This window comes from Equus caballus, chromosome 8, assembly GCF_041296265.1.
Source record: "Equus caballus isolate H_3958 breed thoroughbred chromosome 8, TB-T2T, whole genome shotgun sequence".
NCBI lineage: Eukaryota > Metazoa > Chordata > Mammalia > Perissodactyla > Equidae > Equus > Equus caballus.
Window position 1 is genome coordinate 19170589 of NC_091691.1, and position 24418 is coordinate 19195006.

General features: G+C 44.7%; 1 protein-coding gene across 3 annotated transcripts in view; it reads left to right on the top strand.

Moving 5' to 3' along the window:
* The first annotated feature begins 18096 nt into the window (after positions 1-18096).
* MED13L (mediator complex subunit 13L) overlaps positions 18097-24418 on the top strand; it is a 282905-nt gene continuing 276583 nt past the window's right edge. Inside the window, exons 1-2 of one of the 3 annotated variants that reach the window (XM_070275415.1) lie at positions 18097-18134; positions 18706-18857. In XM_070275415.1, coding sequence (XP_070131516.1) covers positions 18786-18857 — 72 coding nt within the window. In that variant the 5' untranslated portion in view covers positions 18097-18134; positions 18706-18785. Of the gene's footprint in view, positions 18135-18644; positions 18858-24418 lie in introns of those variants that run through there. The other 2 variants (XM_023647096.2, XM_023647097.2) reach the window with 2 other exon arrangements.

Consider the following 24418-nt stretch of genomic DNA (forward strand, 5'->3'; position numbering starts at 1 on the left):
ACTCAAAGTTATCCCAAAATGATGAATCAAAAGACTTAAGCCATCTGCCCCCTAGACCAAGTGTAGCCAAGTGACAATGACCATGAGAAACACCTTTAAACAATGCACTGGGGGCCGGCCCGGTGGGGCAGTGGTTAAGTTTGCACGCTCTGCTTCCACGGCCCAGGGTTCCCGGGTTCAGATCCTGGGTGGGGACATGGCACCGCTTGGCACCCCATGCTGTGGTAGGCATCCCACATATAAAGTAGAGGAAGATGGGCATGGATATCAGCTCAGGGCCAGTCTTCCTCAGCAAAAAGAGGAGGATTGGCAGCAGATGTTAGCTCAGGGCTAATCTCCTTCTTCAAAAAAAACACACCAATGCCCTGGAGGGTGTGCTCTGAGGGGGGAAACAGGCTGAAGGGGAGGTGGTAAGACTCACCTGAGCAAAGACAAAGGCTTCGTTCCTGAGGCCCTCCCAGCCATCGCGACAGCCGCTCCCAGGCAGCCAGCTCCAGCTTTCTGGAGAAACACAGAGCAGTGCGGGGAGAAGGGCAGCAAACCTTCAGCCTGGCCCCCAAGACAAATCCCTAGACTCTGGCAGGAGGCAGCCCGGCTGATTGCAGGCCTATATTTTTCATTTCTTGTTTTAACAGTCATAAACGCCTTCCTATGCCAAAGCAGAACATGACTTTAATCCAGATAAAATAAAATTCCTAAAGCCTGAAAACTACACGGAGATTTACAAGCCAATTTTAAAAACCGAGAGCCTCAGTTCCAAGAGTGGCACATTCCACACGGCTGGCGCTGGGGGCTGTCCCATGGCCCTGCCTCCTGGGGATGAGGTCCCGGGACACGGTGCTCAGTCCCGAAATCCACAGCCCCTTGGCAGAGAACGCAGGCGAACGCTGCCCTCAACGTGGACTCTTCTCAGATTCCTGGGCTCTGGGGTATCTTGGCTTTCGGGGGCCCTAACATGTTCCAGCTCCCCTCTCTCTGCCTCCCTCCACCCCCAGCTGTTGCAGAAAACCGCAGTCAACCTCCTCTTGCTCTCAGCAGCCAAGTTTCCTCTAAGTAAACACAGGGTGTAGGAGAAGCTCAGCTCTGTTCCATTCTCAGCGCTGGAGGGTGGATCAAGGCTGGCCTGGCACCAACCTTGAGAACCCGGGCTAGGGAGGGTTCTGGGGTAACCATGAGTCGCCACTTAGCGAAGTCTTGCTCTGTGCTAAATAAATGCCTTATTGACGTGATCTCAGTTAATCCGATTGATCCTTTGAGGTAGAACCTTTATATACTGGATGTTACCTCTTTGTCCGTCCAGGACCACTTGGCCCTTTCTCTCCTTGCTCTGAGCCCAGGAGGCTCACCTGAGTGGATGGCATCAGTGGGCTTCCATGCACTCTGGTCTCTCTGTGGGTTTGTCCAAGAAAAGAAGAGGCAATGGTAGGAGATGAGAGGACGGAAGACAATAAGGTTGAGATGTGAATCCCCTTGGCTCCTCCTTGCCGGGTTGCCGAGGGCTGCCTGTGCCTCTTCCAAAAGCCACAGCTCCTGTCTGATAAGTCTCTCCATATGGCGCCCCTTTCCAGGTTCTGGAATTACCCCTTCTCCTTGCTCCTGCAGGCTCAGGGGTAGGAAGAGCACCTCCCTTTGCTGGCACCAGGTATTGCATTCTGCCCTGTCAGCGTCCCTAAGCCCTGCCCACACCTGTGCAAATAACCTCGTTATTAAACCCTCTCAAATTACCCGCTTTCAATGTGTCCTCTGTTATCTGCCAGGCTCCTGATGGATGCATTTGCTAACACCTCCACTCTGTGGAGGAGGAAACTGAAGCTCTCAGAGAAATAAAGTCACTTGTCCAGGGGCACTTATCTGGGATTCGAATTTGGGTCATCCTGAACCAGAGTCCAAGCTCTTAACCTCTTAACAACTATATAAAAAATAAAATAAACTAAGCCTTGATTCAGTGCCTGCTGTGTGCCACACGGTATGCTAAGTACTTGGTGCCTTTATTTCATGAGTCCTCACCAATGCTCTACTGTCAATGCTACTTACTGTCCCCATTTTACAGATGGAAAAACTGAGGCACAGAAAGGGGAATTCACCTGCCCATGGCCACACAGATAAAGAGAGGTAGAGCTGAGGCATGAACCCAAGGCTGTCCCAGCAAATTAACCACCTCAGATGACCTGCCTACCGCAGAAGCTGTGGGAATCAGTGGAAACCAGAAGAGAGAACAGATCCATGTCCAAAGAGGAGCTTCCAGGATAGGCCTGGAGAAGTGAATTTGTTCATTAAGTCCAAGAGACAAGCTTGAGCAGAAGATGGAAGGCAAGGCCAGGGTGTGGGGGATTGTGGGAATGGAGGTGGGAGCCAGGCCAGAAGTGGGAAGGTGGTCAAGCCCTTTGTCAAGTGGAAGGCTGGGTTGCCTGGGACTCTTGTGGGCTAGTGCTGGCTGGGTGGTGCTTAGAAAGGGTCTGTTCATGTTGACAAACATTTATTGAGTGCCTTCTGTTTGCCAGGCACAGTGCTGGGCTCTGGGGCAATCTGTATTGGGGCAGAGGGGCCAAGAACTGGCCCATCCTGTAGATGGGAAGCTAGTATGATTTGGGGCTCAGATGTGAGACCATTTGCTGGTCCATCTCCTCAGCGCTAGAAGCCCTACCCTTCAAAACACCTCAGCACACTGTGGCATCCCACCGGAGTCCATACTGTACTCCTTTCTCCTCAGTCCCCAGCCCAGCGGTGCCTGAACCAGTTTCTACTGGATCTCTTTTCTCTTGTTCCCCTTAAAATGCCCACCCCCCACCAGTGTCTGTTTATCTATCATCATCTGCTTCATGGCTTTATGAAGTTATAATTGACGTACAATAATCGGCACATACTTAAACTGTACAATTGGTAAGTTTTGACATATGCATACACCAGTGAAACTGTCATCACAATCAAGATAACGAATATATCATCACTAGCAAAAGTTCCTTTGTTTCCCTTTGTCATCCCTCCTTCCTGCCCAGCATCCCAGTGCCCAGGCAGCTGCTGATCTGCTCTCTGTCTTGAATTTTAGATAAATGGAAACACACAGAATGCTGGCTTCTTTCACTCAGCATAATGAATTTAGATTCATCCACGTTGTTGTATCAATATTTCGTTCCTTTTTATGGCTGAGTAGTATTCTGTTGTATGGATAAACCACAATTCTTTCTTTCTCTCTTTCTTTCTTTCTTTCTTCCTTCCTCCTTCATGCCTCCTTCCTTCCTTCCATTCATCCATCCATCTCTTATCTACCTATCTATTCTCTTCCTTTATAAGTGAACCTATTTGTAAAAATGTTCATCCAAGTGTTTATGTTTAATACCAAAAGCACTTATAACAACCTGCATTACTGTCTATAGTAAATAAAATTTGGTACTCCCACAGAATAGAACACTATACAGCCATTAAAAAGAATAAGATAGTTGTACATAGTTTCAAACTACAACTGGCCATCTTGTGGCCAGTCTCAACATGGCGTCACATTCCCAAGAATCACCAGTCCCCAGTCCCCAAAGCTTTGGGAAATAGTTGACATCTTAATTGAAGTCTCTTTGAGAAATCCTTAAAATCTGAAGTCTCCCTCATCACAGCAGCTGCTTCTGCAAATGCTTCTCCTCACTTCCTCCTGACCTCAGCCTGGGCTCTTTCTGTGTCCTCAGGCATCCTTTTTTTCTTAATCTCTCTACTCCTGTTTTGGGCCACTCTGTTCTACACCAGGTAGCTTCAGGTCCTTCCTAATGCAAACCAAGGTGCTCACTCTGAGCTTTTCCCAGTCTTGGATGAACCCAGTGAAAGTCTAGGGGTTAGGCAGGCAAAGGTTGAATCCTATTTAGAAGAAGGAGGAAGGGGGACCAGCCCATGGCCTAGTGGTAAGTTCGGCACGCTCTGCTTTGGTGGCCCAGTTTGGTTCCCAGGCGTGGACCTACACTGCTCGTCAGCAGCCGTGCTGTGGCAGCAACCCACATACAACATGGAGGAAGATTGGCACAGTTGTTAGCTTATGGCAAATCTTCCTCAGGAAAAAAAAAAAAGAGGAAGGGAAAATGCTGATAAATACTGAATAATATTTTTATGCCTGTTATATATATGGATCTTCCTCTACTTACAGTGGGGTTATGTCCTGATAAACCCATCATAAGTGGAAGATACCATAAGTTGGGAATGCATTTAATACACCTAAGCTACAGATCACTGTAGGTTAGCCTAGCCTAGCTTAAACGTGCTCAGAACACTTACATTAGCCTACAATTGGACAAAATCATCTAAGACAAAGCCTGTTTTATAATAAAGTATTGAATGTCTCATATAATATATTAAATACTGTACTGAAAGTGAAAAACTGAATGGTTGTATGGGTACAGCATGGTTGTCAGTGTATCAGTTGTTTATCCTCATGACTGAGGGGCTGAGTGGGAGCTGTGCTCGCTGCCACTGCCCACTGTCATGAGAGAGTTTTGTACCACATATCACTAGCCCAGGAAAAGATCAAAATTCAAATTTCGAAGTATGATTTCTACTGAATGCATATTGCTCTCGCACCATCATCAAGTCAAAAAAATCGTAAGTCAGGGACCGTCTGTATATTTTGACATGGGAAGATGCCTATGACGCATTGTTGAGTGCAAAACACAAGTTACAAAGTACTCATCGCACTTGTAATAACTTGTTTGTTTCCTCTAGTAGATTGCGAAGTCTCTAAGCTCGGAAGCTTAACTGTATCTTGTCCTCTGTTATCTCGGGTGCCTGGTGCATGCTAAGACTTCTTGAACTATATTGTTTTTATTGCTTAATTAGATATTCACCAACATGTTGGTGCATATCAAGTGCATAGTAGTGCATATCACTGACTGATGGAATCATAGACCCTTTTCACTTGTTCATCTTCTTCTATATTGTTTAAATTTTTTATGAAGAGTTTGTGTTTCTTTTCCTTTCTGTCTTATTTTATCTTAATTATTTAATTTTTTGGTATTGTTTTTCTAATAAGATAAAGCAAAAAAGTTAAAAGAATATTTTTAACGTGAACGGAATGGTGGGGATTTGAGGCATTTCCTTCTGGTAAGGATGGGGACTTGGTACCCATTAAATGATATCCTAATAATACTGTGGTAGGAAAACCAGACTCAGGCATCATGGAATCAAACCAATCCTTCAAGTTAGCAGACTTCGATGTTTACTTGGCACATGCAGCAGCCACACCAAGCTTTTCTCCAGCCTCCCTAACAGATTGGGATCTAGTCTGCTTGAGCTCCTCCCATTGGTTCCCTACAGCTTTGGGACCCCATCAGAGGAGCACCAAATACGGAATCCTAAGATGGCTTGCTGCAATCACCAGGAGGGCTGTGTCATTCTTGGCTCGTGGCTAACTTTCTAATGTGCCCTGCCACAGTTCTTGATCAAATGGAGAGAAAAACCTCTCAGTGATACCTGGCTAGTGTGTCCAAAGTGCCACCTCTCCCTGTTTCTTTGCTTTGCACACGTCTTTCTATCTATCTATCCATCTATCCATCCATCCATCCTTCTACCCGTACATCCATCCATCCACCTACCTGCCCTTCATCTCTATCTTCTATCTATCTATCTATTCATCTAGCTAGCTAGCTAGCTATCCATCCATCATCTATTATCTATTTCTTTGGTTATGTATAATCTCTCCTTTTCCTTTGACCATCCTTTATCAGTCCATTGATACCAATGAGGTCAACAGATGTTAGCATCCTATCACTAAAAGAAGATACTATTAAAGTAATTTTAATAGTAAATGTGACCACCTACTAAGAACCTATTGGTTACCGGGCACAGTGTAAAGAAATCAGAAAGTGCCTAGCACATGGCCTGACACATACAAGTGTCATGGAAAAAAGACTATTTTGAGTTCCTTCCTTTGCTAGTGGTCGTAATTACAGATCTTTGCTACTGCTTCAATAAAACCTCATTCATTTGTGACAGTTGGTATGAAGGGCAGGTTAAGAGATCCCTCTGCATTAAAGGGACTATTTAGAATCCTTAAACAAAATGAACCTTTATTTCTTTTGAGTACAGAGGAGAACTTGACAAAGAAAGTGTTCCCAAGTAGTATTACTTCCTGTCTGCTCTAATCAACATTTAAAACTCATCTGGATTTGGCAGGAATTTATTTGGGTAAGAGTGAGGTGCTAAAAGCTTTAAAACGGTTTATTCTTTTAAAGACCTGAAGCGTGCCTTGCACAATCTTCTTTGCACGGCTACTCTGGTAAACTTTTCTGCACAGGTAGGCCAAGGGGAAACTGCAGCTTAGGCCAGGGTGAATTCTAACAAATTCCATTATTAGCACAGTTCAAATTAATGAGATTTTCCTTTACTTCAGTTTCAAAAGAGGCTCAAAGCCACTTTAGTAACTTGAGACCTCTTGTGAATCTCATTACTAGAATAGTTTTTAAAACACAGTTTGGTCTTTGGTTACCATAGGAAATTGCAAAGGCCCAGTGACTGTGTTCCACTTTGGATCCAAGTTTTATGTCGGGCGATTCATTTAAGCTTTGATGATTTTTTAATTAAAAAAATTCCCCTCCAATGCTCAGAGAAACATCTATTAGCACGCGTTGAACACATGAAAGGGATACTGACCAGTCGAGCTCATTGTCTGAGTTCTATGTCAAAAAAAAAGGATGAAAAGTAAACAAAACTTTCCAACTTTACAATATTTATCTTGAAGCTCTTAGTAGCCACAGATGCAAAAGTTTTCCTTGTGTTTTATGTCTGGCAACCTCCTAAATTAAGTTGGATTTGTCCCAACGACCAAATAAGAAAATTAATTCATGAACTAGGGCCCTCCAGAATGTTTTTTCCTTTCATTTTGGTTAGTCACTTTTATAGTCCTTTCCTTCTTCGAAGTAATTTGGATTTGATTGGTTCTTCGTGAAATTCTAATGTCAAGACTGTGTCTAATTTCTGTTTTATGAAGAAATCTGGAAACTATACAAAGGAAGGAATTGAGATGCAGAGTCAAATAAAATCTGTAATGTGATAACTCTATCAACTCTGCCTGGAAAGATACTGTATTTCAATTAGATCTTGAGACATGTTCTTACATAAACTGACAGCCTCGGATTGACAGTGTTCATCTTCCCAGAAAACACAATTTACAAGGACAGAGCGGCGAATTCGGTTCGGTATTCCAAACATAGGTTGGGTGGCTCGCCTTACCCCGGCCTGAATCGAGGTATGATTTAGCAGACAGGCTCGCTTTCAGCATTAAAAAAGAACCACAAACATATTAAAAATTCCCCACCGAAAAGAAAAAAAAGGTATTTAAAATTTAAAGTAATAATAATAATACTTAGCATTTAAACAGTACTTTACATCTTCAAAGCACTCCATAAACATTGGTTCCAATTCTCCAGGCGTACAATGGTCTTTGATGTGGAGAAGAGCTCTGTGCACAGTGGGGGAGATAAAACTACATCCAGAAGAACTGGGCCCAATTAGCTAATTGTAACACTTTCATTTCTTCCCCCGTTCAGTTTCATTTTTTCCAACCACCTTTTGTTGTTCTCATTTAGAGCCGTCACAGGGTCCCCATGCCGGCCTGCTGGTGATAACCAGGCTCCCATCCAAACCCATCCAAAAGACCCGTGTTGCATTCTTTTCCCCAATCCACAGTGAAATAGCAAAGCCAAGTCCAAAAGTATTACAGTTTGATTAATTTTGTTCTCAGAGTTTGCCTTTCCAATTTTTCAAAGGGGTGAAACATCCTTTTATGTATAAGATGAAAGGAGGTACTATGTTTTGTAGACAGTAGATTTGTTTAGTTTTGATTTTTTGGTCCTTTCTTAACCAAATAAGAAGTGAGTGGTCCTATCTCGTTCTCCACCCTTCTTTCTGGAGATTGTACCCATGTATGAAATCCAGGACTCAGGGAAGCACTGTTCTTGCTGAGCCTGCAGCCTCCAGGCATGTGGATGTAACATTTGTCCCAATTGGTAAGACTCAGTGCAGGTAAGGCTTCCGTGAAACTAGTGACCTCCTGAAGCGGGCCGTCGTCGCCACTCTTGGTGGAAGTATAAATTGGCATCACCTTTTGCAATATCTATGAAAGTTGCGATCTTTCATCCTTTGACCCAGCAATTCTACTTTTAGGAATTTGTTTTAGTGAAAAACTCACACAGGGTTGCAAAGAAATATGCAACCTGTCAATAGCCTTGTCTTGAAGTGAAAAACTGGAAAGCACCAGGGACCCACAGGAAGGGACGAGTGGAGAAAAGCGAGACACAGCCAGACAGCAGAATCCACCACGCTCCCGCTCACAGGTTAATAACACAGATCTACGTTTCCTCATGGAGGGAGGTCCATGGGCTCATTCATCCTATGCATATTTCTTGAGCACCTGCTATGTGCCAGGCACTATTCTGGGCAAAGGATACAGGAGTGGATGAACAAGATAGTGTCCTTGTCCTCATGGAGCTTACATTCTGATGGGAAAGTTTTTCACCAACAAATGAATACATCTTATCTGGTAATAATATATTTGTTAGGTTAAAAAGAAAAAAAGCAAGATGCATGGAAAAGCCACTTTGGAAAACGGCTTGGCAGTTTCTTATAAAGTTAAATATATTCTTACCATATGGGCCAGCAATCTCACTCCTGGATATTTACCCCAAAGAAATGAAAATTTATATTCACACCGAAACTTGTATGTGAATGTTTCTGGTGGCTTTATTTGTAATTGCCCAAAAATCAGAAACAACTCTAATATCCTTCACCCGGTGAATGGATAAAGAAACTGTGGTATATCCATACAATGGGATACTATACAGCAATAAAAAGGAATGAACCATGGATTCATGTGATAACATGGAGGAATCTCAAATGCATTGTGCTGAGTGAAAGAAACCAGACACAATAATATAACTCCTATAATTCCATTCATATGACATCCTGAAAAAGGTAAAGTATGGGGCAGAGAACAGATTAGTCATTTCCAGGAGCTGGGGGTACAGGATGGGGTTCGTTACAAAGGGGCACAGGAGAATTCGGGAGGGCAATGGAACTATTCTAAACCTTTATTGTGGTGATGCTTACACAACTGTAGAGGTTTTGTCAAAACTCATGGAACTCTACACCAAAACCAGCAAATTTTACTATATGTCAATTATACCTCAATAAACCTGATTAATGGAAAAAAGCCAGATGCAAAAGCTATATATGGTATGATCCCATTTTTGCAAGTAATAAGAAGAATAATAAATGTTAGAACAGCTTAGAAAAAATTTCTAGCTGAATATCCAGAGTGCTAAATTGTTAACAGTAAGTTATCTGGGTTGGAGAAAGGGGTGTTTCATTTTCTAAATCACACGTTTCTTTGATGTTTGAATATTTTATAGGGCATGTGTTACTTTCAAAATTAGAGGGAAAATCGAATTATTATACAAAATTTAATCCTCAGAGCTGGCCAGCCTGCTGTGGAGAGGCACAGAACTCATTTGAGATGTGCAGGCTCAATGAATTGACCCTGATTCTGGCTCTGGAAGGCAATTGTCCACTGATGCTGTGGAAGGTGCATTGTGGGATGTTGCAGACCCCTGGAGAAGCCTGGGAAACTCCCTCCTCTTTGGCTTGGGGTCCTCTCCCCACTCCAAGACAGGAAGTGCTGCCGTCCTCTTTAGGCTGCTACTCGGGGAACCAGCCCTCCAGGTCCCATGGGTCTGATTTTTCTGAACAGGGGCGGAGTGAGGCTTGGAGCTGACGTGGCCCTCATCCTCCTACCAAGGAGAAGAGCTGCCTGTGGCCAGGGTGGTTTAATGCCTCTGAGGCTAGCAGCCAATGTTTACTGACACTTGCTCTGTGCCAGGCACTAGCCAAGACTTCCTACTTAATATTATTTTGTACTTCCTTCATTTAACAAATATTTGTTAAAGACCAACAATGTTCTAGGCACTGAGGATGCTGTAGTGAACAAATAGGGAAAAAAGAATCCAACTCTGTCCTCATGGGGCTTATATTCTAATACGGGGAGAGGGACACAGGCAAAAATACACGAAAACAAACATATGTCAGGCGATTTTAGATGCTAAGGGAAAATTAAACAGAGTGAGTGGTGCCAGACGGAGCGATAGGGGCATAACGTTTAAGGTGCAGTGGTCTGAGAGGACCTTTCCAATGTGGGGACCTCTGACCCAGGGGCCCTGAGGCTGGGTGTGTGAGAAGAGGCACAGGAAGGTCCTGGGCCTGCAGCAAGTGTGCACGGGGGACACTGGCAAGAGAGCAAAGGCCAGGTCACACAGGGCCCTGCAGGCTGGGGTGGAGCGTTAGGCTTTTACTTGGAAGGAGATGGGAGCCATGGAAGGGTCCAGAGCAGAGGTGTGGTATGGTCTGACCTAGGTTTGCAGAGGATTCTTCTGACCGCTGTGTAGAAAAGAGAATAAAGCGAGGCTGGGACAGAGGGAGTGAAAGCCACAGAAAGACAGTGGCTCGGGCTTGGGTGGTGGCACATTCTGGATATTTCCATTTCATCCCTCACTTTCTCCATCTGCAAAATGGGATAATAATAGCATCTCCCTCATAGGGTGTTTGGGAGGATTAAATAAGATCATGGTGTAAAGTACCAGGCCCTGTGTCTGGCACATGGGAAGAGCTCAATAAATATGCCCCTGCTTGTTATTATTATCACCAACTTCCCTGTGAGGCCAGTATAATTGTACCCACATTATGGATGAGAAGACTGAGGCTCAGAGGGGTGAGGCCACTTATCCAAGAACAGATGGCTGGTAAGTGGCTGAGCTGTATTGCTCCAAATCCCCATGGAACATTTCTGGGGAGGAACACTTGGCCCATGAAGATGACAGGAATCTCAGAACAAGGGGCAGGGGGTGTCTGAAGTATGTGGGAGCTCTCTAGCCTCATCTTAGTACAGGAGGCAGTAGTGGCCGAGGCTCAAATCCTGCCTTGAGCATCCAAGCTGTGTGACTTCAGGAAAGTCACTTCACCTCTCTGGGCCTCAGTTGTTTCATCTGTAAGATGGGGACTGGGATAGCACTTACCTCATAAGATCATTGTGACGATTAGATGCCTGGCATTAAATGAACTCAATAAGTACACTCAGACAGCAGCCCCTTCTGAAAAGATGGTATGGTAAGCAGAGGTTTAACTGGGTATGTGGTTGCGGGGATGTCTTGTCTGGTCCCCTCCAGGTTGCACCACGCAGCTCTGCTAGGAGATGGGAGAAGAAAGCCTTTCTTCTGTTGAGATTTTGCGAAGTGACTGATGAGATTATAAAGAACAGGCTTGTTGGGGTGCACATGCTGCATAAACAGTGACCTCTTCATAAAACCACAAATAGAGAACAATGCAAAATGTGCTTTGAGTTACTGCATGGTTAACATGAAATAAAGTCTGCTTGCTGGAAAATCATTTTAAGGGTCTATTATTCTTTTAAGAGAGGAGACTATTTACCGAGGTATTTTTCGTAGACTGAAGAAGGGGCTTGGATGTTCAGTAACTGTTGTGAAATGCTGGTAGCAAATCCCCATAACACAACTCGCTAACATTTACAGAAGCTGTTGTGATTAAGTGGGAGCCAAGCTACCGAAAAATCCACAACCAGAAGTCAGCAAAGTAAGATCAAGAGACTATAAAGTAAACAATATATAGAGAAAGAAATGTAATTTATTTCCTTGGGGAAGCGATCTGTACCGACAGCAGCAACAGAGTCTCTCTAGATGTACTCTGTCTCTATCCACAGCAGACTGTTGCAGTCAGCACATTTGAAAATGGAGAAATTGTGTACGCAATTTAAAAAACCAATCGATTATAACTCACCAGCATCCTGAGAGGTTGGCAGCCCATTTTAAAAAGGAAAAACTGAGACTCAGGCGGGAGAGATGAGTTTCTGGCCTCATCCTTGCTGAGAACACGTAACCCAGGAGACTGGAGAAACCCAACGAACCCATCACTGGGGCCAAGGGAAGACAAACGGATGACTTAAGTTTCACGCGTGGTGTTTTTTTAATTGCCTCCAAATTGTTGCCTGAGCGAGGACTGTGCTCTTTTCAAGGGTTGCTTTTAAATAAAATGATCTGTTGCAGAAAGCAAGATCTGGCCCCGGGGCAGGGACCAGCCAGCTGAGAGACAGCACACCTGTTCTTGGGAGCAGAAAAGTGTCTTCTCAGGCTTGAGACTTAAAGTGCCAGACAGTTTGGAGGGACAGGGCATGGTCCCTGGCGGATGGTGGCCTTTGTCTGACATGCCAGGACCTGGATGTCAGTTCTCAAAAGCAGTTTCACACCGGTGGGGTGGCCAGATCAGATGCCTTCTCACCTAGCCAGACCTCAGCTGATGTCTCTGATTTAGGCCACTGATGAAAAGACATTTGTCTTCCTTACAAAACGACTGGACGCTCGGGTCCAGCCTGGAGCACGGAGAACAGAAAGGGCGAGATGTGCTGGCAGAATTGCCAGAGAAGTTGGCATCCTCTCTTCTAGAGCACCGCCTGGCTCTGGGCCACCTGAGCAGGCCGTTCCTTTCATGAGCATCGCATGCACACTTACACACCCCTGGAGAGGAAGGCTTAGAGAATGCACCCCGTGAACACGCTGTTCTCTTAGAAAGGGTTTTGTTCACCCTCAAGCCCAAGTTGGCTGTTGCACATCGAGGCTGTTCAGGTTTCGGGGGGGGGGGTGTCCATCCAGAGGAAACAGAAGTCAGTTTCATGTGGTACCTTTCACCACCTGCTGTGGCCCTTGGCTGCCATATGGAAACTTAGCGGAGGCTGAAAAATGATGAGTAGAGTCACCTGTCTTTGGTCAAGCAGCAGTGTAGTTGAAGAAAAATATCAGGGGACATCATTCATACTTCTTTATTTTTGGCTATTTGAAAGCAATTCATTGTGGGCTGCTAAATTCATTCTAAAATCAGAGTTACCCGAAGCAAGAGTCCTTCTTACGTGTGCAAAGGTGTCCGTAAAAATGCCACTGAATATAGCTAATTTAAGGCTCGTTGGAATTTTTAACAACGCAAATCATTGCTTAAATTCTCTCTTTGGTGGTGTTTCTTAGAGTTCAGTCTCCTACATTTTATAAAAAGGAACTCTAGGTCTTAATAGTAGATGCTGACATAGACGGAACACCTCCTATGCGTCAGGCGGGTGAGTGCCGAGCGTGCAATAACTCACTGAATGCTCACAATAGCTCTAAGTCACACAAGCATGATCCTGCTTTAGGGATGAGGAAACTGAGGCACAGAGAGGTTAAGTGACAGCCCAAGTGGTCAAGAGGATAAGTGGCAGAGCTGGGATTTGGACCAGGTTTTGTCCAATTCTGAAGTTCTTGTCCTTACCCAGACCTCAAGCTGTGCTCCAAGCCAGCGACAACTGCCATTGTTTTTACTGCACCCTCTGCACTGTCTCAGGGGAGAGGCTGGAACAATTAGGAAATCCTTGGTGGTTATGAGCAAAGCTATTATTGCTCAAGGCTGTGCAGCTTGATTGGTATAAGACCATTCTCTCAGAGGGAACTTAAAACTTCAACTTAGAAATTGAATTATGAAAGCGAAGGAATGAGGCTAAGCCTGCTGCATGGAATCATCCAGAAAACTCTTTAAGGAATTATGGAATGAAGTGTCTGTCCACACCAGGTGACCGTGACTGAAGACCAGTGTTTGTCCTTGTGCCAGGCCCCTTACAGGTCTCATTGGAACTGCAGTTAGGTCTCATTCATCCTAAGCTGCTGCCTTGAGGAGGGGAAGAGGAATGCAAGAGGAAATGCAAATGGTCAAGACACCTAAGAGAAGATGGATCTCGCTAGAATTCAGGGAAAGCAAATTCACACAACAATGATACCGTTTTTCACCAACAGGTTGGCAAAAATTGAAAAAGATTGGCAACATCCACACGCTGGCAAGGTGGTTGAGGAAGTGGACACTGTTCCCCTGTTGCCTGACGGGGTATGAATTGCTACAACCTTTGGGGATAGTCTTCCGGCTGTATTTATTCACAATAAAAATACACATTTATTAACAATAAAAAAGCAATCCTATTTTGGGGTCTTTATTCTACGGAAATAAAAGTGTTAGTACCTAAGGATATATGGATAAGGATATTTACTGCACTCTTATTTAGAGTAGGAAAAAAACCTGGAAACCACCTGAATGTTCAGGAATAGGGGAATAATTGGATAAATTATGGCACAGGTATTCTAGGAAACATCATACAACTAATAAAAGAATGAGCTAGATCTAGATATATAGGCCTAGAGGTATATTTGTGATAAATCGTTAAGTGAGAAAAGCAGATTGCAAAGCAATATATGTGACATGATCCCATTTTTGTAAAAAGTGAAAAAAAAATACCTTAGAAATGTGTCTTCAAGTTGTATTATTTGGCGTGAGTGTGGAGGAAGGAGAGTAAGGATTCATCACAAGTTGTTGACTTTGGTTATCTCAGCGGGGTAGAGAGAACAGGATTCCCTTTTTCTTGGTATACTCCCATGTTGTTTGACCTGCTCTGGCTAACATTTTGTTACTTTTGTTGTTTATAATAAAATAAATCCAGTAAAGCTTAGGTTAAAGGGGAAAAGCCTGCAAATGATGTGACTGGGTGTCCTTTGCCATTGTATGAGGAGGGACTGGTGTCTGGGATTGTTACAATTTATTGATCACTGTCTATGGGGCCAGGCACTGTGCTAAGAACTTTCTCTGTGTTATCATCCTGGGCGGTCAATGCACAGGAAGAAATGGGGGTTGCAGGGGTTAAATGACCTGCTCAAGGCTGCACAGCTAGTGCACAACAGAGCAGGGATCCGAAGCCAGGTGCGTCTTATTCTGAAGCAACAGTCTTAACTCCTGCAAAATGCTCCCACCCTGCAGCTGTGGCGGTTTCCTGTGGTCTCTCGAATAAGTGGTTCCTCCTCTGGCCATAGTTTTGCTTCCATTTTCTCTCTGCCATTACATTTGGTAACCATGAAAGGGAACTAACCTGTCATTCTCAGAATAAGACCTGAGACTTGTGCAGAGTGGAATGTCTGTTTCCTGCCTGGGCAGCAGGCATTCTCATAAATGGGGAAACTAAGTCACAAGGATGCTTCTGATGAGCCCCCCACATAGGGAACCGGACTCAGAAGTCTGAGTGCCTGGTGTTTTGCTGTTTCCCAGTAGTCAGTTGATGGTTTTTGTTGTGTTTTCTTTTCATCTTATCTCCTGAGGCTTTCCATCAACTCCCATTGCTTTCTCTGTTGAGTAAGAACTCTGCAGATCTTTATCAGGCCTCTCAACGGTGCCGACAGTCAGAGTTTCGTTGCTAGAAATGACTTGAAGGATCACCCGGGCTGCCTGCTACCCACATGAGGAAACTGAGGCCCAAAGAGGTTGAGGGCTTGTCTGAGACAACAGGGCTGCTCAGTGGCACATCTGAGACTAGAACCTGGTTCCCCTGGGTTCTCCTTCTGTTCTCATGTTGCCAGGGCAATTGCACACTGTGCTTCTAGCCTTTTCTCTTTCACTCTGGGGCCTTGGCTTTGACAGGCAAGGAAATCTCCTTGGATAAGGTTTTTTTCTTTTGTCTTGTGTTGTTTATTTGCTTTTTAATTTCCTTTTATGGTGCCATTTGATTGATTGTTCTATTTTCAATTTTATTGATTGATTGATTTGTGTTGTTTATAACAGTGCATTGAGCAGGTAACATACATATTTGGTAAAAAGAAAGAAAAAATGCGAACAGCACAGTGAGAAGTAATTCTTCTCTCCACCCTGACTCCCCATCCCCAGAGGCCACTGATGTTACTAGTGTCTCGTGTAACCTTCCAGGGATACTCAATTAATAAGCTATTTTTGAGATTATTTTGTTTTAGTACACATACTGCTAACTCATTATTTTTAATGGCTACACAGGATTAAATTATATTGTTAACTACTCCCCAACTGATGGACAAGTAGGTTGCTTCCAGTTTTTGCGCTGCAAACAGTACTATAATTCATGTCCTTGCACTACGGGTCTTTATACATCTGTACAAGTATCTATGAAGGATAAACTTCTAGAAGTAAAATTGCTGGGTCAAAGTGTACGTGCATTATAAATTTTGACGTTCTCCAAAGTGACACCCAGTGCTGATGTATACTCCCACTGACAGTTTTTAAGAGTTCTGTTTCCCTCCACATTTGCCTAAGCTTTTCAAATATTGCCAATACTTATTATAGTTTTAATTTCTGTTTTCCTTATAATGAATGTCTCAGTCTGCTTGGGCTGTTATAACAAATTACCATAGACTGGGTGGCTTAGGAGGAACAACAGAAATTTCTTTCTTACAGTTCTGGAGGTTGGGAAGTACAAGATCAAGGTGCTGGCTAATTTGGTTCCTGGTAAGTGCCCTCTTGCTGGTTATGTGTCCATATGGGGGAGGGAGAGGGAGCGAGGGGGAGAGGGGGAGAGGGAGAGAGAGAAAGCATTCTCTCTCATGTCTCCTCTTATAAGAGCACTAATCTCATCAGGAGGTCTCCACCCTCCCCATCTAATTACCTGCCAAAGGCCCCATCTCTGAATACCATCACACTAGGGGTTAGGGTTTCAATGTAGGAATTTTAAGGGGACACAAACATTCAGTCCATAGCAACGAGCGAAGTTGAGCGTCTTTTTACATATTTAAAAACTATGTCTTTCCTATTCTCCGAACTGTCCGTATCCTTTCCTCATTTTTCTGTCGGCTTGCTCTGGGAGACTTTTTAAAAAGTTAAGCCTAAATTTGCTGAAGAATGAGAATTTGGTGACCAGGGGTGTAGGATGAAGGCCTCCTGGGAAGTAAATATACCTGGACGTGATGGACCATCTGAACCGACTGATTGCTCAGGACCAAGTAACACCACGCATGTTGATAAAGTGTTTTGTATATACATTCATTATAACACAGTATCAGTGGATTATAACATAGCATCAGCCATGATACTACTTCACGTAATATGCTGCTCATGGGTTTCTCTTTAGCAGTTACTTGTGGTAGTTCCAAAGCTCCATTCACACGTCTAAGATTTCTCTCCTTTTATTACACTCCATCTTTCCCCTGTTTGCTACTCTTCCTCTCTTTTACTCCAAACCACCTGAAACAGCTGGCTTTTCCGTGTTGGGGGCTTGTTAGTGAAGAAGTTGTTCTCCCCTCCCCACCTTTGCCAGGAGCAAATGCCTCGAGGGCTGGGAGAGCACCTCCTGTTACTGGCACTCCTCTGGACTCCCAGGCCATATGCTCTCAGGAAATGTTGGGTTATTGAGTGCATGTAGCCAAGAGGGAGGGTGTGCTCCCAACACAGCCTAGTACAGCGCCTGGCAGTTATAGCAGATTCAGGGACATGGCAAGAGATCAGGAGACATTGACGCAATGAATGAATGAATGAACGCTTGCACACAGCGCCTAGGAATAAGGCCTTAAAAGGCACTTCTGTATTCAGCGCATAGTGCCTGGCACACAGTAAGCGCTCACTAAGTGGCAGCCCAGAATATCCCTGGACGAGGCTTATAAAGCCTAGTGCAAGAGCTTGGCTCTCCTGTGCCTGAGTGCAGGGGTTCGAATCCTGCCCCCTCCAGTTCCCAGCTGTGCGACCTCGGACAAGTGACTTAATCTCTTTTTGCCTTAATCTCTTTGTGCTTCAGTTTTCCCATCTGCAGAAGGCGGACGTCGGAGGGCGACCTCGACGCGACACTCCCGGGAGCGCTTGGACCTGCGGCCCGGCCCGCGGCGAGCCCCCGCCCGGCCGGCCAGCCTGGGCGGTCGGGCACCCGAGGGGACGCCGAGCCCTCGGCCGCGGGCATCCCCGGGATGCTCCCCGCCGGGATCCGTGCACCCCAGGGGGCGGGGCGCGGCGCCCACGAGGGCAGTCCACGGCCGCGCAGCCGGGCCGGCCGGCCGCCGCCCGCACTTCTTTCTCTCCCTCCCCGTCTCCCTCCCTCTTCGGGCCAAGAAGACGGCCGCGCTCGGCTCAGCAGCGCCGCCCGCGAGCCGCCGCCGCCGCAGCCGCCGCCGCTCCCGGCCCCTCCCCCGCCCCCGCCCCCCCGCGCGGCCGGCGCCCGTCACGTGACGCGCCACCAGCCAATGGCGGGCGGAGCCGCGGTCGGCGGCCGCCATTGCTGTCAGAGCGAGCGAGCCCGGGGAGGGAGGAGAAGCGAGGCTGACTGGGGAGGAGGGGGGGGTGGGGGAGGAAGAGGAAGGAGGGGACGTCGCTCGGCTGCCGGGGTCGCCCGCTGGCTTCGTCCGCACCCCCCCCTTCGCGAGTTCGCGCTCCGCGGCGGCGGCGGCTCCGAGGCGGCGGCGGCGGCGGCTCCGGGGCTCGCCTCCCCTCACGCGCCGGCGGGGGCCGAGGGGGAGTCGGTGGCTGGAGATAAACAAGGCGGCGGCGGCGGCGGCGGAACAGGGAAGGCGGAGGCGGCGGCCGGCCCGCAGCGCCAGCCGGGGAGGCAGCGGCGGCCCTGAGAGGCGGGGAGGGCGCCGGGCCGCGCGGACAGCGCCCCCCGCCGCCGCCGGAGCCGCGGGAGCCGCCGCCGCCGCCGCCGCCGCCGGCCGAGCAGGAAGGAGCCGAGCGGCCGCCGCGGACCCCCCCGCCGGCCCGGGCCCGCCGCCCCCGGCGCGGCGTCGCCGCGGCGCCTCGCGCCCGCCCGCCGGCCCGCGCGCCCTCCCCCGGCGGCGGCGGCGGTAGCGGCGGCGGCAGCGGCGGCGGCGGCGGCCCGCGCTCCCCGGCGAGGCGCCGCCGCCCGGCCCGGCCTCGCCTCGGACGCCTCGCTCCGACATGCCCCGCTCTGGCGGCCGGGCTCGCGGAGGATCATGACTGCGGCAGCGAACTGGGTGGCGAACGGGGCGAGCCTGGAGGATTGTCACTCCAACCTCTTCTCGCTGGTGAGTCGCCGGGCGGCGGGGAGGGGGCCGGCCGGGGGGGGGTTGGGGGCGCCCGACCTCCGCCGCCGACCAACTTTCTCCTCCCGCCGCGGGACTTCGCCCCTCCCTCGCCTCTCCCCGCCGTGCGCCCCGCCGCGGCTCCCCCGCTTGGATCGGCGCCCCCTCGCCTTGGACCCCGTCCAGTGTTTATTTGGCTCTTTAAAAATCGTTTGTGAGCGCGGCGCTCGGCGTGGAATTTGCATGTGCGAGTCTCAGAGCTGCGGATTCCGGGTCGCACTCCGAACGCCCACCCTCTGTTGCCATCACACCCCCCTCCCCTCCCCGCTCCCCCCTTTTTCCCCCCCCCCAAACGTGGAAGGCTTTTGCCTGGGGCTGCCCGCGCCTGCGATAAGCAGCCTTTCCTCCCCACTGTGGGATCGCCCGCCCGCCGTCCCGCTTTTGAATTTTTTTTTTTTTTAAATTCCATCATGACACCTGCAGTTTCGCCCGCAAACAGTTGATGGAACGCGATGGTGTCAGTAGAGGACCCTGGCACCGAAGCCCCCGCGGGTGTAAACACCGGCAGCCGCCCGCCTCTCGGGCTCACTCCGCCGGAGAGCCATTGCGCCGAGCCGACGGAAGGTGGAGAAAGCTGTTTCTTCTTTCTCTCCTCCTGTGTCTTTTAAAAACTGTTTTCCCTATCCTAACAACGAATCCACACACACACACAAAAGCAACAAGCTGGGAGCTTGGATAACATCGCTTTTATCTGCCTTCCCCTCGCGCGCGCGCGCTCTCTGATAATTGACAACTTTTCCTTCGGGTTTGAACCGTCTGCCTTAATCTCGAAGCAGTTAGGGTGTCAATTGTTCTCCTGGAAGCCTGGCACCCGACGACGGCGTCTAGATTCATCGAAATTAAAAATGCATAGGGCTCCAGCGACTCGTTCCTGGCGGTGGCAGTGACATTTGGTGGTAAATGCCATCTTTGCTTTTTATTGGGTCGTGTTACCTAGCTCTGAAAACATTCACGTTGTTAAACCTGGCGTTTAGGCTAATAATTGCGGTGCGTGGTCTTTAAATATGTGCTTTGTGCATGAGTTACTGTATGTATAGCTATGTGCCCGGGAGACTACGAATTTGTTTAAATATTGAGCAAAGATTTGTAAACAGATGTAAGGCAATTATGTTTCAAGCGTAGAATATAATTGGAAAATTGGCTGAACGGTTTGTTTAATGTAGCCTTAAAAAAAGCAACTTATTTCAACTTGTGTACCCTTTCTGGGGGGACTGCCTTTTGGAGGGCGTGCATTTTGGAAATTGTTTTCTGTAACCTCTGCTGTAGATGGGAGCATTATTTCCTCTTAATCCTTGTTTACACTGGATAAATAATTTAGTGTTCAGATTGTAATTAGTTACATTTAATTATGGGTAGCATAGATGCTTTTTTCTTTGAGACTAGTGGAGAAATACAGATTCTTGCCAACTTTTCAAATAGAAGTGTTTTTTTATTAAATGTCTCATTATACAGATAAAAAAGATCAAAACATGCGATTTTTACCTACAAAGACCCAGCGACAATAGTATCCGTGCTTTCACTGTAGTAAGATCAGGTCAATTTTTTTTCTCTTCCAACATTTTTATTCAGATATTTAATCTTAAAATTCAATTGCGAGTTGCGATTCTTCCTCTCAGTATGATCATAGTTTTCTCTTGGTCTTTTGGTATATGTGAATAAAACTCATTTTGCCTCCTCTTTTCTCCCCCTCAGTCTATCGTTTAGTATCACTCAGATTCAGGGACTTTCATAGATTAGCAAACATATTGATTAAGGGGTATTTAAAATGGTTTTTGTTTGGCGGCTGGTGACCACATTGACACTTTAACAGGTAATTAAAATAACCAAGTAGACTTATATTAGTGAGGAGAGATCCCCCAGATTACCATACATCATGCTGGCTGGTAATGGCTTGGGTGTATGTGGCTAATTTATATACAGTAGATTTTGTAGACAAATGAAAGTCTTATTATATGTGTAGCCAGTCTTTAAGGCATATCATTTCTTTTATCTTTTATTTTTTTTAAACCTTAAGTAAGGGTGATAATGTTATAGAGATAAGATGCTCGAGGTTCTTTTGGAGAAAATTTTGTGGGAGAGGATTCTCTGCTTTATGACTGACTAAAGGTTTGTACTTCGGGTATTTTCTCTTAAAGCTCTTTAAACTAGGAATTGATTTTTGAATATACTTTTTTTTTTTTTAAACAGAATTACTGTTTAGGTAGCAACTTTGAAATGCAGAACTGCGGAAATGCATGCTTTGATTTTTTTTTTAAAGGACTATAGAATGTCTACATTCTTTTGTAGAGAGTGGATAAGGTGCTATTTTTTAAATTACAAATCAGTTAAAAAGCTGCTGATGTAAGTTTTTCTCATTCCAAATTGAATTTTTTTTGAACATTAGATATTAGCAGCGAGAATATTAAAAATATGTTGCTTGAAGTCCATTGTATAGTATAGTTAATTCTGAAGGAGATAAAATCATCACCTGTTCACAGTAAAGCATGTGTGCTTAATAACATGTATGTATTCTTTTGGCCTGCAGTATTTTTGAGCAGAGAAAAGTATTGTTTATAGAGAATTTACCTAGATACTCATATTAATGTGGATTGAAATATAAACTTGAGATTAGAGTTCTGTACCACGTTAATGACCCACCCGCTTTCCAGTACCTTTAGGTGTTCATTATGGCTTGGCGAAACTTGATTGTGCAATCAGGTGCCTTAAGGTTTTTGTTAGTCTTTTACTTACTTTGCTTTCTGATATTCTACCTCATGGCCTCAGATTTCCTAAATTCTCTCTCAACCCCGCCTCCCTTTCCTACCATGTGAAAAATGCCATTGTGTATATATGATACGGGTCATTGTATGTTTCTGGTTCTTACTGTTGTGAGATTATTTGTAGCTACTGTATTAAATGCATGCCTGGCTGTGCGTTTGTGACTGAGAACTGTTTTCTCATGCTGTCTATCACATTTCTGGGAGACTCTTGTTATAGATTCACTCAGTTATAATTCAGTTAATTGTGTTAAATCTGCCCTTTTGAAAAGTATAACAGTGTACCCTCTGGTATTCAACTTACCCTTGTGGGAAGACGTATTATAAGTTCCAGATGTACGTATATCTTTAGTTTTGTTTCTCTATTGAAATGATATGGAGAAAACCGATTTTGTGTCCTTCAGCTAGATTTAGGTATATACTCTTTGACGTGAGGTGATCTGAATGTTAAGTATGTATGCTCCACGTTCCTGTTGTTTTATTTGTTAGAATCATCCTAACTATGGGGTGATTGGGTGATAAGATCAGATTCTTCCTCCCCGAATTGAAACACACGTGCACTTTAATACATAATTTCTATTAAGGACTATGAATTCTATATTTGAAGGTTTTAAGGTAATCTCTTGATGACCTGCTTTTGTTTTTTTTTAAGAAATTTATTTTTTGTAGAGAAGGAACATAGTTGTAAATGTAGAAACTTTGACATCTATTCTTTTGAGCTAGAACCAAATGGGGAGGACTTCCAATTGAAAATGAGGAAAAGGGAGTGATTTCACTAATCTTCACCAGCGCCAAAATACAGACACAGGGTATTTTTTCATCTCAGTTTCCAATTTTAGTATTTACACTTAAAGCATCTTTTTTTTATGATGGTTCATTTTCTTTAATGAAAATATTTATACTTTGCTAATGTATGTTTTCTGTTTAGCATGTTGTTTGTAGCACATGGTGTTAGAGTATTTATATATTTTTAATAGCAATAATTGCCACCCGGTAATAGTTGCCATATTAACCTCCAATTGCCAGTAAATATTTTTAAGTACATAATAGACAGCAATTTAAGGCATAGTGTAGCAGTTTACGGGACCGTTTTAAAGAGCCATTTGTATGTGCGATGAGTTCATAATTTTCGAGAGAAAATAACGTACCTTAGACTTGTATGCTGCAGAGTACGTTGCTGTGTTAGTGCTTGAAGTGCTCACTGAGAGGAAGTTAGGTTGGGTCTGTTTCTTCTTTGTGAGAATGAAGGGTGCCTTAAGGACAGTAAGTGTTTATTGAGTTTATGTGAGGTGCTTGTATAACTTAGCACTTTCTGTGGAATCTTTGGTCATTTTTCTCATGATTGTGTTAGGTATTTATTTGGGGAAAAAAATCTCTTTAGGCATTCCTTTAAATAACGTTAAATTATAGTATATATATACTAACTAATATAGTGGATTATATTAACTAGGTAAGGAAAAATGGATTTATCTTTTTCGTTCACTGGCTAATTTAGCTTGGTTGATTGTGAGTTAATTGTGTTCATCAAACACTTTCAGAAATCTCCTCTACTCTTGAGATTAATAAAGAGGATAGTCTGTCACCAGTTTGTGCTGTATGCCATAAATTATGATGACCATTTGCAAAAGATAAGTACATCTATAGTTATGTTTGTCAAATTATTTAAAATTGAGATGAAACTCAATGTAAATAGTAGTAAGATTGTTTATCTGGATGTTTTTTATGAACAATTAATTCAGCTGTCTCTCAAAGTTTGATTCAAAGATAGACTAGATATTTTTCTGAAATAACTTATTTGGTGGAAGAAAATAATGTTGCCCTCCTTTAAACTAGTAGTAGAAGGTACTGATTTGTATAAAGTGGGTGATACATTTATTTCACAGAAGCTAGCCAGTGAGAGAGATTAGGCAGAGTTTATGAGAATTAGTAATAAGGTTGAATATTAGGTATTGTTATTACTGAACTGTGCATTGCAACAATTTATTATAAACCAAGAAGACGGATTTCTGCAACGTTGCTACCAGTGTCATTTGTTTAAAATGGACAATACCGCTTTACAAACTGTGTGTTGTATAGTGTTGGCCGCCAGAATTTCTTTTTTGTCATTTTATAAACATTCCTATTTTGAGAAATGACATTTAATGCATTGCAAAGTGAGGTAATTAGGTAGCCTAAAAATATGCTGTGTGGTGTAGTTAAAAAAAAATTCACACACACGCACACACATGCATGTTTGTTTCAAAGGACTGACTTAGAGTTTTGGAATTAATGGAATCAATATTTGTAATGTGTTCTTGGAATTTAGGACTTTTTTCCTTCTTGAATTACTTAACTTTTTTCTGATCCCATTCAGATAATTTCCTTTTATAGTATATGCTTTCATTGTTTATTTGAAAGATTTGAAGGTGTTAGCTTTGTTCTGTTGGGGGAATTCACTTCATTACATAGGGGAGATGATTTTCCATTAATCTTGGTAAATATTAACATAAACGAGGAATTGTAAACTCAGACTTATTTGCATGAATGAAATATGTGTGCTCGTCCAATTTTTGTTTAGTATGAGGTCACTTGTACATCAGCTTAGTTTTCTATCTTTGCTTTAGTTGATATAAACATAGTGTTAAATTCTTTTAAAATGTTGTGATTGGTGTTTGTTTATTTCAGAGACATTTCCCCTACTCAACTACATTGTTTTCTTGTTTAATTTTTAAAATCATCTGTAGTGTAGATTAGATTCTATCCTCATTA